The following is a 16530-nucleotide window of genomic DNA, read 5'->3' as shown; positions in this document are numbered from 1 at the left end:
GTTTCCAGAGCTCTTCCTCTTCTGACAGTGGTCATCCTCCCCTCCTTGTTCTCTGGTCCCCAGCCGGCAGCTGGCGCCCTCCATTCCTGACTGCAGTCTGCATCCTCATGGTGTTCTGAGTCTGTTGCTGTTACCCCAGGTCCGTGTCTCCACCTGAGAGGTCCTGGCAATCCCATGGTGGTTGTAAAGGTACAGGGCTTGAGGGTGGTGGGGGCACATCAGAGACTGTGGGGCATCTGGAGCCCTCAGCCCGGAGGCACTTTGTCCGGGGACTCAGGACACAGGGCAGTGGTCGTGTCATGGCCAAGAGATGTCTGTTGAAAGCCTCAGGCTTCAGGACCAGGGGCTGGGCTTCCGTCCCAGCCCTTCCTGGCCTTCCAGGCAGACTGGGTGGGCTCCATTTCCTCTCTGCTCCAGAGGGGAGATGAGTGTGGGAGTTCCCCCTCAAGAACGTCCTCAGACGCACAGTCAGAATTTCTGATCACGTGTTGAATTGAGCAGAACGAAGGCTGACGGGCCCTGCTCTGCCACCCGTTAGTTCTCTTGAGGCTAGATGTGAAACGACCTGGGGGTACGGGGAAGGAGCTGCAGTGGTGTGGGGGGCACTCGTTAGGGACCCCAGGCAGCAGCTAATCACTAACTGAGATGAGGGTATTTCACTATTTCACAACCTCTACATCCATACGGGGCTTGTGTGCTGTGTCTCAGGCCTCTGCACACTTCCCATAACCTCTGCATCCACTGTTCAGGGAGAGTGGTTGCCAGGTGGCATCACCTCCAGCCAAGAAGGGGCATATTAGTATGAGAAGAAGGGGGTGGGACATGGAGAGGAGAGGAGCCTGACCCCCATATTTGTGTTCCCAGATGAGGACGAGTGCAGGTCCCAGTGGCATCAATGCCACAACTCCACTGTCTGCGTCAACATTGTGGGCTCCTACACATGCCACAGCTGCCAAGGGTGCGTGCCCAAACCTGAATTCCTGAATAAGCAAATGACCACCGTGTGTGAAGGTACCTGTTCTGACCCGGCCCCAAACCCCACCCCCAACACACACACTGACCATCTCACACCTAAGGAACCGCCATTCTGTCTCCTGCAGAGATGTCCTTCCCCACGTGGACTCCGCCCCCTGGAATGAAGAACGAGGTGAGTGGCCCCAGCAGGGACCAGGAGGCATTAATCTCCCCATGCAGCCCACCCTGTCCGCCTGTTTTCCCGAAGCTCGCCGCCCACCCTCGAGTGACCTGACCTCCTCATCTCCCTCCCCTGCAGTGTCTCCTGCTTCTTTGAAAAAGTCCAGGATCTGGGCAGAGACTTAGAGCCAGCCTCGGCCCAGGACACCGTCCAGGTAGGGGCAGGACCCAGAGGAGGCAAGGTGGAGGCACCCCTTCCCCATAGAGGCCTGGGGAAGCTTTGGTCTGGGAGGAGACAGACCCCAACATGACGGTGCCCCAGATCTCCTGGGTGAGAAAGATGTAACCAAGATATTGGTAAGGATTGTGTTGAATCTGGAGATCTATTTGAGGGTGCTGCCATCTTACTTACATTGTCTTCTGCTCTATGAACATGGGATGTCATTCCATTTCTTTAGGTCGTCTTTGACTTCTTTAGACGATGTTTTATAGTTTTAGTGTACCAGTTTTGTACTTTTTCACACAGTATCATTTTTAAACCTTCATTCTCAGGAGGATTAAATTAAGAGCTAAGCAGAAAATCTTGTATCCTGGAAAATTCTGAACTTCATCCTTTGGACAAAGTGTTAAAAATACTTTTCATGTTTGTTACCGGTTACTCTTCATGGCGCCATTATGGGAGCACATATGCAGGAAATGGTTTGACATTCAGTTGCTGGAGGATTTGGGTTTTCTCGTCCATACGGCATGATCTCACTCCCAGCAGAGTCACTGAGCTACGACCCAATTCCCCAGCTGCCTTGGATTAACCCCCTCTGCTCCAACCTCTTTTGCTGCAAAGATTCTTCCTCAATTTGAAGATATATAACAAGGAAAGCCAGCCTCAAAGGACCTTCTCAAAATAGCATCAGAGAGGAAAGTCACGCTCAGTCAGACACTTTCATGCGGATAAACGGTGAATCCCCATGAAACACCTCAGTGACAGGCAAACGGGGACAGGTTGTCTCCCTGCCGACCGGCCTCGACTTCTTCACTCTCCATCTCTAGGGCTTTCTAATTTATTCATTAAAAATGTATTTTTTACTCACCATGTGCTGCACACAGATCAAGACAGATTCCGTTCCTAATTTCACAGAGCTTATAGGTAAAAAAGAAGTTTTTTCAGTTAGAGAAAAATCAGAATCTTGTGAATAGTCTCTACATCCTTTTATTTTATAAACTGACCAGTAGGAAAAGGTGTATATTGCTACTGCACAGTTCATAAGTTGTATTTATCTATAACATATTATTTCATCCTCAGCATGCAGTCTAGGCAAGATCCAAATCCAGAGCTGTTACACCTACAGGAAATTCCCTGTGGGCCCCACTGACCAAATCTGCATCAATTTGAACATTAAGGAAAATTACTGTAAATAAATACAACATATGAAATAAAAATATCCATGAGCCCATAGTGACACCTAAAATGTCAAACAATAAATGTGGAAAATATGATAAAATGAGAATATCATGTTTTTTTCAATATCCAGTAAAAGGCCACTAAAAGAACTGGGTGAAAGGCTGCTGGAGGACAGGCTGGTCCCACAGTGACCAAGAACCCCCTCAGATTACTGGTTCATCACAAGGGCCAAGGTGCACGTCTACAGCGTGGAGATCTGCCAGTCACCATCTGAACTTAATGATCAGGCTCAACATCACCACTATGGGAAACCTGACATCAGGTATCTCCTGAGAAGACATGAAGTTACAGCATCCCATTTGTGGTGAATAAAGAATTTTGACAAATCAGTCTAACCTAAACCTAATCCAGCCTTCAGACCAAGGGTGGACAAACTGTAGCATGCAGGACAAGTGCAGGCAGCCGCCTGCTCTTGTGAATAAAGGTTTATTGGAGCACAGCCACACCCATTCATGGATGTATTGTCTATGGCTGCTCTCATGCTACAGTGTCAGAGTTGAGCAGCTATGACAGAGACTGTAAGAATGACAAGCTAAAAATATATACCACCTGGCCCTTTATAGTCAACCTTGCTGACACCTGTTCCTCCAGATCTAACTTTCAATATACATGGAATACAGGGGACAGAAGAACAGGTTAAATGACATCAAAAGGAAGCAATCAGGCAAATTGAGAATGTGAGGCATTCAACAAGCCATTGGCTTGGGTTCTTCTAAAGTCAATATCATTTTTAAAATGACTAGAGGCTGCTTGAGATTAAGAGACAGAAGCGACAATACAATCAAATTCAGTGTCAGTTTTAGAGGGACTCTGGTTCAGATATACAGCTTTAAAAGGTGTTTTGGAGGGAATTGGGATAATTTGAATATGTATCAGATATTAAAAGTTAAAAATTGTTAATTTTCTTGGGTGTAATAATCATATTATGGTTATCTGGAGAATATTCTTTGAAATCTTCAACATTTGTTGAAGAAATATTGAAGAATGGAGCATCATGATGTCTGCCAGTGACCATCAAATGTTTTAGCAAGAATATGTATGTGTGTATATAGATCGAAAAAGACTTTTCAGTGTAGCACTATGCTAATAATTGCTGAATCCAGATGACAGTCTCTTATATCACCCTTTCAGATTCTTTCTATGCTTAAAAATTGTAAAGTGTAAGAAAAGTGACTAAATATATTTAGCTATTACCTTATTAAAGATATCCACTCATAAATTCCTGATGTCCAAATCAAATGCTTTTTCTTCTGCAGAAAACTAACTTTGGGAAATGATATGTCATAAAATTATGAATTTTCATGGCTATATGGTGATGGATTTAAAATCTAAAAGTTGAAAATAAAATATTTTAAATATTAGAGAAAATACAGGTGATCTCTTAGGAAATAGAAAATGGAAATGAGTATCACTCCCAACTTAATAAGAAGAAAAATCCATATAAACTACAAAATCATTCATTCTCTTGAACCCATAAGAGAGCTGAGGTCACAGGAAAACAAAAAGAGCCTAAAATCTAAGGGAAGACAGGCTCGTGCAGCAGAGACTGTCAGGGCACTGGCTCACCTGTGGCAGAGCACAAACGGCAGGGATCTGGGTGCCACACAAACGGTTAAGAAGAATTCACCTTCACTTTTTAATGAATTGACCAGGGCCAAGGTGGGCAATCGTGCGAGTGTAGAATCTCTGAGGGAGTGGCAGGAACGTGCAGAGACCCTCTCTGAGGTGCAGCCACGCTGGGCGGGTCTACAGCTGAAGGCGGAGCAGTGAGGAAAACCCTCTGGCAAAACAGCCGCCACCAAAACACAAGATCACAAGGTAACGCTAGGATAAACTGAAGCCCAGGGCGCAATGCCTCCTGACCGGATAGACTCAAGACCCCTCAAAAGCATCCTAGTGCCGGGAGCCGTGGCTACATCATTTGATCGGCTGTTTGACAGCGTCCAGCCAATTAACGCCGAGGGGTGCAGGGTCGCCCATGGTGAAGAATAACGGGCCAGCCCCTCACATAGTTCTGAAACCTGTGCTGCTTCTAATTGCCCTTCATTCCTTTTCCTTTCTTAACCTCCAGTTTTCACTCCTTTGGGTGGCTGCTTGGGACGCACTACCCCCCGGGAAAATTAGATATAGTAAGAGAATGTGACCATCTGCAGGTAACTTTCAAGATATTTTTCAGTTAATTAGTGGAGGAGCACACAGTCCCTTTTGAGACAAGCAGAAAGGAATCCTGCCCAGATAAGGTGTCGAATTAGGTTTATGGCCTCCATCTGGTTAATGTTTCCTTCTCCCTCCAGTTCTTTGTCTAAATATATATATGCATCGTCCTTCTAAGTTTGCTGGTTAATTGGATGATCAAGAAGTATCTATATATTATTCTTGACCTTCTGCTTTCTGTTAAAATGTTATAGAGGTTTTCTCCTAAAAGCAATAAATAATAAATAATTGATGACTAGAAGGGCGGAGGGGTGCAGGGATGCCCCTCGGTGAAGAATGGCTGGCCGACACCCCTGATATTTTCTGAATTATATGCATGCTTTCTATCAAGGTTATGTCTATACTTATTTCTGTTTTTTATTCTTGAAGATATATAGTTTAGCTTAGCTTTTCAGGCCTTTACTTTACTAACAAAATGATATTTTCTCCGGGCAGTGTGCTTAAGGGACTGTTAGCTCTACAATCTAAAAGACAAAGGAATGCGTTCACCCCCTAAAGGGCGCGGGAATGTAAAGATGTTTAACTGCCCGCTGAGAATGCACCGTAGCCCTGGGGATAAGATACCCTGGAGTTGCCTTTTGTTCCCATTAACCATCTACATTAATGGCGTAAATGATTGAGGGAGGCAGGGATGGCTCCCCCAGGACGTAACCAGACGGAATGCTGTCCTGTCCAGAGGCCTGGACCTTCTCTCTTTGATTTAACTGTACCATGAATTACGACAGATGTCTAGGTACCTATCTCTTTTAGCTTAGAGACAACAAACACTAGTTAATTGTGGAGAAGACTACCATTAACCTTATGCTCTAGAGAATAGAATGCTAATAAATATTCTTGTGCTTGTTTTTTACTTCCTTATCTTTCTGAGAATATTTGTAGAGCTATTTCTGTACTAATCCTGAAAAATATAAAAACGACACTTGTGCACAGTAAAGTTGTACTTGCTCACACCAACCCAAGTCTCACGTCCCCTTTATCTTCCCCTCATTGCGCCCACGCCGTCCATCCCTCAGGAACCTGGACTCAGCCAGGGCGGGACTCCGGCATCCTAGCAGAAGAAGAGCGTGTCCACTTCCAGTAATAAATAATAAATCCCTCAGTGTCTACTTGTGATGAGAAACAGGTATTTTGAGTTGCTGCCAAGCCATTTTATAGCATGACAACCCTGCCCACACCCAGAGTCTGGACATTTAGATAATGCCCTGAGCTTAGGATTTCTGCCACAAGTTCCTGTGTTTTTTTTTTTTTTCCCCTGGGTCAGCTTTTAAAATAACCACTTAGAGTCGAGCCCATGAAAAGTTAGTCATGTCTGCCCCAAGCACCCCATAAGCCATAGCTGCTTTCTATCCTGCTCTCTACCTCCTGCTCCCTCATGAGCTGGGCCAGAGGACTGCCCTTCCCTTGATCATTGCACACACACCCTCCAGTCCTGGGACCTGTAAGTTACAAATCTTGTTACTTTACTGCCTTTATGTGAGTGTGTGGAAACTGCACCTTCAGTCAGGACAACGCTGGGTTTTCACTTCCTCAGAGCGGGAGCTTGGATGCCGAGGGTGCCATCCACTGACCCACGGGGGTGGCTCATGCCTGCTCATTCAGCAGGTCACAATGCATATTCTTAACTTAATACACTAGCTATGGGCCCTCCCACACACTACTGTCCTACACACATTGTCCAGCATTCAATCAAAAATTATGAAACACAAGCAAAAGCAAGAAAAACCAACCCATGGAGAAATCAAAAGAACCGGAATTAAGGATAGACTAACAAACAGGAAATTTTAAATAACTAAGATTAATGTGTTAAAGGCTCTAATGTAGTCGTTCTCACCAGGGGCACGGTTTTGCCCCAGGGTGCAATTTCTGGAGACATCTTTGGTTTCTCAGCTGGAGGGGCGCCTACTGGCATTTAGTGAGTGAGGGCAAAAGATTCTGCCCAACAGTCTACAACGCATAGGACAGCCTCGGCCACAAAGAGTTACCCAGCCCCTAAGGATCAATACTGCTGAGCTTGAAAAACTATGCTCTAACTCCTTTACGTTAGAGATGCTAAAAACGGGTGTTTTCCTTTCTCCGTTAGAAACTGGAAAGTTTCTACAGCAACAAAGCGTAAAGAGAAAGTAGCTTTTAACAGGAAATTTCACGTTCTATTCTGTTACCCTCAAGGTTGAGAAACCCTGTTCTACCCAAAAAGGTGGACAACGTGTATGAAGATATGGGAAATTTCAAAAGAAAACAGAAGTCACAATGTAAAATTTCATTAATAACATCCTTTCAATCAACAATGAAAATCCACAGGCATAGAAAAAAATTGACAAGCCTTACTACTGAAATAGAAGTGTCTGGATGATAAACTACACCATTAACAAAGCCTGAAGACAAGATGAAATATTTGCAATGTTAATAAAAGATTAATATGTATGACGTACAAAGAACTTCTAAAATTCAATAATTAAAAGGCTAACAAAATGTTAGATGAGAAATGTAGAGGTAATTAACAGAAAAAGAAAAGTTCTAATAAATATGTAGTAATCAAGGAAAGTGAGGTTAATATGAGGAATTGATACTGTCAAGCATTATACTGTAAAAATCTACAGGGTTGGATAGCATGCCACATTGGTTAGGCCATGGTGGAATGGATAGTCCCATATGGTACAAGGGTAAATTGATATAGACACTGTATGTTGCAATTCGGTACTAACTATGAAAATTTAAGATGCGCACACCCTGGGGCCCAGAAAGCCCACTTCTTTTAATCTCCCTTGGAGAAACGCTCCCATGTCCATAGAAAAATATTTACAGGAAGGATTTTGCAGGATATGTGCCAAAGGGAAAGAGCAGAAGAGATGCAAGCAGTAGAATGGACAACACCAGAGTGAACCCTGATGTAGACCAGAGACCTTGGTGATTGTGATGTGTCAATGGAGGTGCCTCCATTGTAACTGGGGTACCCATCTGGTGAGGGATGTGGACAAGGCCATGCATGTGTTGGGGCAGGGGGCACGTGGGAAATCTCTGTACCTTCCTCAGTTTTGCTGTGAACCTAAAACATCTCTAAAAAGTTAAGATTTCTAAAAATAGAGCAATTTGGCTGAGGCTCAAATCTTCTCTAGAGGCCGCCCACTTGTTCTCCTGTCCTCTAAGGTGCCCTGGAAACTACTACACCAACGCGGTCACTGTCACACTTTGCTTCTGAGCTCACCAGTGAGCTGGGAGAATCTTCCCAAAGGACCGTAACCCAGTACAAAGACAAAAGCCTTTTTATGGCACTTAAGAGTGCACAGCAATAGCCATTCATTTTACTTAAACATTAGTAATTACAAATATCTATTAGGGAGTGAAAATGTGCGTTTCCAAATTAAAAGTACTTTTTTTAGTTTTCAGAGGACTCTAAATTCAGTATTCTATCCTGAAATCAGGCCTCAGTGCTTGGCAAAGTTGGGAAAGTTGTAGGGCAAGTGTGCCTGCAGAGAACTGAAGGGCCTGTGTTTGGGGGGAAGGACGCTTTGCCAGATGGAAAACACCAGCGCTGTGTAGAGTTGGTTTTGCATTTCAATCACCGCTCTTCTTGTCCTCTAATTAAAAATGACTGTTAACTTTTCTTAAATACACAGGCATCCATGAATCAGGAATGACAAAGTAAATGGGGGTATATCTGTCAGAATAAGAAAGAATAAAATACATCTGCCTATAGCACAGCTTCTATACTGACATGAAATGAGCTACAATATACACAGTTGAGCATAAAAAAGCAACTTGAAATACAGTCTGCATAGTACTGTTGAGTTAATTCTTATAAATAGTAAAACATCATATCTTTTTACAGATGCGAAGTAAGGAGCCTAAGTTTGGGGACACTGATTAAAGGGTATGACAACTTCTATAATGTCTGAGATGTTTCAACAGGAATATGTTATTACTGATGTGGTCAAAAGGTTATAAGTTCTTCCTTGAGTTTTTAAGGAAGAACACGCATCCTATTCATAAAGGAATTCTGCTGAGGGGAGTAGGATCGAGGCAGGGTTCAAGAAGAAATTTGGCAGAATCTCTAATTTGTGGATGGTTATCTAAAATTTTTTTTTTGTTAAAGATTGGCACCTGAGCTAACAACTGTTGCCAATCTTTTTTTCTTCTTCTTCTCCCCAAAGCCCCCCGGTGCATAGTTGTGAGTGCCTCTCATCCTGCTATTTCAAATTACAACGTAAGCACACAGTGTCTGTGTACTTAATAAACAGAGTGTAAAAAGAAGAGGTGTCTTCTGGGTGTTTGGAAGAATAGTCAAGTTTTCTCCATAATTACCCATTTTTTGTTTTCACATGAAGATCAAAGAGAAACGCAGAAACAAGACAGTGCTAAAATTTCTCATGAAGAGCAGTATTTTGGGAACACAGGAAGCTCTGTGGTCCCAGCCTCCCCAGGCCTTACGGTGCGACTGCAGGGAGCCACAGATCTCAGCTCAGTGTGGGGGCCGTGATGCTCTGGGTGGAGGGGGAGCAGTAAGTTATGGGTGTACACGGACTCACCCTCTCCCTACCCCTTACAGATAATTCAGCCTTAGGCCGTTCAGTTCTCCTGCTTCCCGGACACTGCAGCCCTGAGATCTGTGTTAGATCATGGGCCTCAATTCTTCTTATCAGGGTAACAGGTCAAGGATTTCACAGACAGATCTGGGGTCTTTGCCGTCCTTCAGCCTCAATATCACGTCCGTATGTCTGTCAAATAATCAACGATGTACCCACTTCAAATTTCCAAGTCCTCCTTCAGAACTACAGAATTTACTAATAGGGAGCAGTTTAACAAATTAGAGTTCAACTATAGAAGGAAAATCTATGGAGCTGTGAAAAAAAGACTACAGTAATATATACATAAAAAGGACTATTTTCACGTGAAAAATGCTAGTTGCAGAACCTTACACATATTTAATATAGGTTTTTAAAATACATATAGATACATAAAATTAAGTAGATTAATATTTAGATAAATGCTTGGGTACATTACAAAGTGTGAGTCATGAGTCCCTTTGTAAAGGAGAGAGAACACGCATGTTCACATGTGCCTGTGTGTTGCAGGGGTCAGCTATGCGACGTAGGGGGTACTTTTCATACTTTGCTGAGTACATACATTGCTTTAGACATTTACAAAGATAATATTCATATACTTTTTTGTGATGTGAAAACAAAAAGTAAAATTCTAAATTGCTTATAAGCAAAAAGAAATAAACTCATATGCGGATAACTATACTTTTTTCACATTAAAGCGTTCCCATGTAGAGGGGGCTTCTTCTCTCTGGATCATGAGGACAATCTAAAGATTTTTCTTGGCGTGTTTGTATTTTCCAGAGCAGTTACTCTGAATGAACCATTGCAGAAGTGGAAAATGAGAAGTTAACTTGACTTTAAGGAATGCTGGCAAAGCCTGAACTACTGCCATCTATGTGGACGCAGAGAAATCTCCATGTCGATACAAAGAGAGGTCAAGTTGGCGGGTGTTTTTAGTAAAATACTAGATAATTCTACAAGTTTATTACCATTTGAATGTTTACAAGGCTATGCACTTATTTAACTTTCATAATTAAAAAGTTGTTTCTACGTTTAGCAGAACAAGTTATGATTTTGTGATAGTTGAGGATATCTCTTTAAGGGGGGTTAGAACATATCTCTGGTGTTTGAGGTATTGTATTGTTTTTTATTGAGGTCATAATAGTTTATAACATTGTGAAATTTCAGTTGTACATATTATTTGTCAGTCACCATATAATGTGCCCCTTCACCCTTTGCGCCCACCCCCTTGCCCCTGGTAACCACTGAACTGTTCTCTTTGTCCATGTGTTTATCTTCCACATATGAGTGAAATAATATGGTGTTTGCCTTTTCTGTCCAGCTTATTTGGCTTAACATAATACCCTCAAGGTGCATCCATGTGCTTGCAAATGGGACAATTTTGTCCTTTTATTATGGCTGAGTAGTATTGCATTCTATATATATACCACATCTTCCTTATCTAGTCCAGTCGTGGGCGCTTGGGTTGCTTCCACATCTTGGCTATTGTGAATAGTGCTGCAGTGATCATAGGGGTTCATAAGTCTGTTTGAATTGTTGATTTCAAGTTCTTTGGGTAAATGCCAAGTAATGGGATAACTGGGTCGTAGGGTACTTGTATTTTTAATTTTTTGAGAAATTTCCATGTTGTTTTCCATAGTGGCTGCACCAGCTTGTATTCCCACCAGCGGTGGATAAGGGTTCCCTTTTCTCCACAACCTCTCCAACATTTGTTATTTTTTGTCTTGGTGATTATAGCCATTCTAACAGGTGTAACATGATACCTAAGTGTAGTTTTGATTTGCATTTCTCCCATGAAGGGGAATGGAGGTACTATGGACCATCAGACTGCAGCAACTTCTGGGCAGATGTGACTCAGCATGTCCGTTGCAGGCAGCACATCGGCCAACCACGTATGTAAACACCTTATGTAACCTGCATTATGTCAACACTGCTGGCTGTCTGCCACTTTTGTCTAGTAGTCATATAAAAGGGGCCACAAGAGCAGCTGTGCCCCACCCCCCACCGTCTGTCGGCCAGAGTGAATAAAGAGTATGTCTGCCTTGCCATCGACTGCTGGCAGCTTTCTCAGTTCTCTGAGCCCCGTGGTCCCATCCTTGGCTGTTTCTCTCCTGCATACACTTGAGGATTAGTGATGTTGAATATCTTTTCATGTGTTTATTGGCCATGTGTATATCTTTGGAAAAATGTCTGTTCATATCCTTTGCCCACTGTTCGATCGGGTTGTTTGTTTTTTGTGGTTCAGTTGTGTGAGTTCTTTATATATTATAGAGATAACCCCTTGTCGGATATGTGATTTGCAAAGTTTTTCTCCCAGTTGGTGCATTGTCTTTTCGTTTACACCCTGCTTTCCTTTGCCTTGCAGAAGCTCTTTAGTCTGATGAAGTCCCACTTGTTTATGTCTTTTGTTTCCCTTGTCTGAGTAGACATTCGATTTGAAAAGATCCCTTTCGGACTGATGTGAAAGAGTATATTGCCTATATTTTCTTCTACAAGTTTTTGGTTTCAGGTCTTACCTTCAAATCTTAGATCCATTTTGAGTAATTTTTGTGTATGGCAAAAGATAATGGTCTACTTTCATTCTTTGGCATGTGGCTGTCCAGTTTCCCCAACACCATTTATTGAAGAGACTTTCCTTTCTCCATTGTATGTTCTTGGCACCTTTGTCAAAGATTAGCTGTCTGTAGACGTGTGGGTTTACTTCTGGGCTTTCAATTCTGTTCCGTTGATCCGGGTCCCTGTTTTTGGACCAGTACCAAGCTGTTTTGATTATTATAGGTTTGTAGTATATTTTGAAGTCAGGGATTTTTATCCCTCCAACTTTGTTCTTTTTTTCCTCAGGATCGCTTTAGCTATTCAGGGTCTTCTCTTGCCCCATATGAATTTTTGGATTCTTTGTTCTATTTCTGTGAAGAATGTCATTGGGATTCTGCTTTGGATTTCATTGAATCTGTAGATTGCTTTAGGTAGTATGGACATTTTAAGTGTGTTTATTCTTCCAATCCATGTACATGGAATAGCTTTCCATTTCTTTATGTCATTATTGGTTTCTTTCTGTAATGTCTTACAGTTTTCATTGTATAGACCTTTCACCTCCTTGGTTAAATTTACTCATAGACATTTTGTTTTTTTTGATGTTATTGTAAATGGGATTGTATTCTTTACTTCTCTTTCTGTTAGTTTGTTATTGGAGTATAGAACTGCATCTGATTTTTGTAAGTTGATTTCGTACCCTGCAACTTTGCTGCAGTTGTCGATTATTTCACATAGTTTCTCAATGGATTCTTCAGGGCTTTCAATATATAAAATCATGTCATCTGCAAACAGTTAGAGTTTCAATTCTTCATTGCCTATTTGGATTCCTTTTATTTCTTTGTCTTGCCTAAGTGCTTTGACCAAAACCTCCAGTAGTATGTTGAATAAGAGTGGTGAGAGTGGGCACCCTTGTTTTGTTCCTGTTCTCAGAGGGATGGCTTTTGGTTTTTCCCCATTGAGTATGATGTTGGCTGTGGGTTTGTCATATGTGGCCTTTATTATGTTGAGGTAATTTCCTTCTATATCCATTTTGTTGAGAGGTTTTTTTTTTTTTATCATAAATGGATATTGGATCTTATCAAATGCCTTCTCTGCATCTATTGAGCTTATCACGTGGTTTTTGTTCCTCATTTTGTTGATGTGGTGTATCACATTTATTGATTTGTGGATGTTGAACCATTCTTGCATCCTTGATCAGTATAAATCTCACTTGATCATGGTGTATGATCCTTTTAATGTATTGCTGTATTCGGTTTGCCAATATTTTGTTGAGGATTTTTGCATCTAAGTGCATCAGCGATATTGGCCTGTAGTTTTCCTTCTTTGTGTTGTCCTTATCTGGCTTTGGTATCAGGGTGATGTTGGCCTCATAGAATGTGTTAGGAAGTGTTCCATCTTAATCAATTTTTTGGAATAGTTTGAGAAGCATAGGTGATAAATCTTCTTTGAATGTTTGGTAGAATTCTCCAGAGAAGCTGTCTGTTCCTGGACTTTTATTCTTTGGGACGTTTTTGATTCTTGTTTCAATCTCTTTACTTGTGATTGGTCTATTCAGATTCTCTATTTCTTCTTGATTCAGTTTTGGGGGTTGTAAGAGTGTAAGAATTCATGCATTTCTTCTAGATTGTCCAATTTCTTGACATATAGTTTTTCATAATAGTCTCTTATAATCTTTTGTATTTCTGCATTATCTGTTGCAATTTCTCCTCTTTCATTTCTAATTCTATTTACTTGAGCCTTCTCTCTTTTTGTGTTAGTGAGATTGGCTAAGGGGTTGTCAATTTTGCTTATCCTTTCAAATAACCAGCCATTTGTTTCACTGCTGCTTTGTACTATCTTTTTTGTTTCAATTTAATTTATTTCTGCTCGAATTTTTATTGTTTCCCTCCTTCTGCTGAGTTTGGGCTTTGTTTGCTCTTCTTTTTCTAATTCTTTTAGGTGTAGTGTAGGATTGCTTATTTCAGATTTTTCTTGTTTGTTAAGGTGAGCCAGTATTGCTGTAAGTTTCCCTCTTAGGACTGCTTTTGCTGCATCCCATGTGAGTTGCTATGGTGTGCTTTCATTTTCATTTGTCTCCAGATGCTTTTTGATTTTCCCTTTGATTTCTTCATTGATCCGTTGGTTGTTCAGTAGCATGTTGTTCAGTCTCCACATCTTCGTCCCTTTCTCAGCTTTTTTCTTGTAGTTGATTTCTAGTTTCATAGCATTATGGTCAGAAAAGATGCTATATGAGTTCATCTTCTTAAATTTCTGGAGGCTTGCCTTGTTTCCCAACATATGGTCTATCCTTGAGATTGTTCCATGAGCACTTGAGAATAATGTGTATTCTGCTGTTTTTGGATGGAGTGCTCTATATATGTCTATTAAGTCCCTATGGTCTAGCTTTTCATTTAATTCCACTATTTCCTTTTAGACTTTTTGTTGGGATGATATTTCCATTGATGTGGGTGGAGTGTTGAGGCCCTTTGCTATTATTGTGGTGTGGTTAATATCTCCTTTTAGGTTTGTTAATAGTTACTTTATGTACTTTGGTGCTCCCGTGTTGGGTGCATATATATTTACAAGTGTCATTGCTTCTTGGGGGATTGTCCTTTTTATCATCATATACTGCCCCTGTTTGTCTCTCTTTACTTGTTTTTTCTTGAAATCTGCTTTGTCTGATGTAAGTATGGCAACATCTGCTTTCTTTTGTTTTTCATTAGCTTGCATATCCTCTTCTGTCTCTACACTCTGAGCCTGTGTTTGTCTTTGGAGCTGAGATGTGCTTCCTGGAGGCAGTATATTGTTGGGTCTTGTTCTCTAATCCATCCTGCCACCTCTGTGTCTTTTGATTGGGGAATTCAATCTATTTTCATTTGTAGTGATTATTGCTATATGAAGGCTTAATGCTGCCGTCTTATCACTCATTTTCTGGTTCTTCTGCATTTGAGATAGTGTATTTTTACAACAAGAATGAATTCACGTTTTACTTCTTACGAAAAACAAATAAAAATTTAAAAATACTGTGCCTTTCTCAGGTAAAGGCAAGAATGCAGTTGCCGAGAGGCTCACTCTAAGGGATGACGTTTTCCAGCTCTGACTCCTAACATGCGCTCTGCCCGCAGTGCTGCTTGAACTTCATTCTGCCTGCAGAGCGCCATACATACAGACACCTGCTGTCTTCTGTTAAACTGCAGGTTCTGGTCAGTAACCATTAGGCCTTCACCTTCGGTCTGGAAGGAAGACTTCTGTGAGGCAACCTCATGGTCCGTGTGTTAAATATTCTATCAAAATACTTTAAAAATTGATACCTCAATTGGTTTGCACTTCTCACTCCACATCTAACAGCAAAGCAATGCAATGAGAAAAGAAATGAAAACAGGTACAGATTCTTTAAAGAAACGCCAAGCAGTCATTATTTGCAGCTTGCATAATTGTCTACCAAGAAAACTTCAGAGTTTGATGACAAATATTGAGAGTTCAATAAGACACTCACAGCAAGATCAACATTCAAAATCAATGGTTTTCTATCAAAACAAAAACCAATTTTAAAGTACAATAGGAAAAACTGTTTAAAATTTTGTAAAAACTTCAAAAATACCTAGGAAGAATCCTGCAAGAAATGCCTGAAGCTCTCAAGAAGAAACTGTAAGTGAAACGGAAAGAAATCATAACCTCCATAAAGAGGGAGTTTACTGGGGGGGTGGGGATTCTTAATATGGTCAGGAACCATCTCCACAGTCAATTCATCTCCACAGTCAACACAGTCATCAATTCCTAAGACATTTTTCATGGAACGTAGTAAACTAACTATGAAGTTTACTGTGCGCAGAAGAAACAATGTGAAAGGAGAGGCAGCACAGCTGTGAAGAATAATTAGTGACCAAGTTTTCACATTTTGCACTTCTCACCCTCTGCTTTGTCTTGATGAAATTTTAATCAGCTTCTCTCTTTCCTGCAGCCCCCAGAAATCTGCTTCCCCTCAAGGCTGAACAAGAACAAAAAAAGTGCAACATTTCCCCCACCCTCCTACCATCCCCCCTCAGCTTCCCCTGGGAATTTGCTGATGACAAGAAGACTCTTGCTGTCAGAACTCATTGGTCATTTCCTCTTCTTTCTCCAGCTTCCCGTCCAAATATTCTGATTTTCTCTGCCTGCCTCCTACTTTACCCTTTAAAAGAAAACCCTTGTCTGTGTGATTGTGACAAGCTCACAGAGTCCTGGGACCTGAGCATCCTCCCTATTGCAGTAGTCTTTCTAACTCAAGTCTTTCCTTATGCTACTCACTTGGTATTATGTGACATAAAGTACAGAAATTTATCTCATAAGATTTACAAAATCAACAACCTATGGAATTTTAAAAAGTGTGACATGTTTCAGAAAGAGAAACAGAATAAAGAATACACCAAATATAGCAATTTAGTATTCAAAAGAAATGGAATCTCAAATCAATGTGTGAAAAGTGTCATGTGAAATCAGTGTAGAAACAATGTTCTCTCCAATAAATGGTGTCAGAACAGCAGGATATTAATTTAGGTAAAATTATCTACTAAACAAATTCCATGTACATTAAAACCTACCAAAATGATCACAATATTAGAAAATGAAGGGCAATATTCTAGACAAGAACTATCTCAAAAAATCCATACA

The 16530-nt window shown here is 41.2% G+C and overlaps 1 protein-coding gene across 1 annotated transcript in view; it reads left to right on the top strand.

Moving 5' to 3' along the window:
- Positions 1-16530, top strand: part of LOC100064538 (adhesion G protein-coupled receptor E2-like) — a 56956-nt gene continuing 40426 nt past the window's right edge. The window contains 6 exon segments of the mRNA XM_070273011.1: positions 1-139; positions 865-958; positions 1101-1147; positions 1274-1349; positions 8634-8675; positions 10147-11258. Coding sequence (XP_070129112.1) covers positions 11226-11258 — 33 coding nt within the window. The 5' untranslated portion in view covers positions 1-139; positions 865-958; positions 1101-1147; ... (1 more) ...; positions 8634-8675; positions 10147-11225.

The sequence above is a fragment of the Equus caballus genome, chromosome 7, assembly GCF_041296265.1.
Source record: "Equus caballus isolate H_3958 breed thoroughbred chromosome 7, TB-T2T, whole genome shotgun sequence".
In the NCBI taxonomy this organism is placed as follows: Eukaryota; Metazoa; Chordata; class Mammalia; order Perissodactyla; family Equidae; genus Equus; species Equus caballus.
Note: the sequence above shows the minus strand (reverse complement) of the source record. Positions and strands in the feature narration are given on the sequence as shown.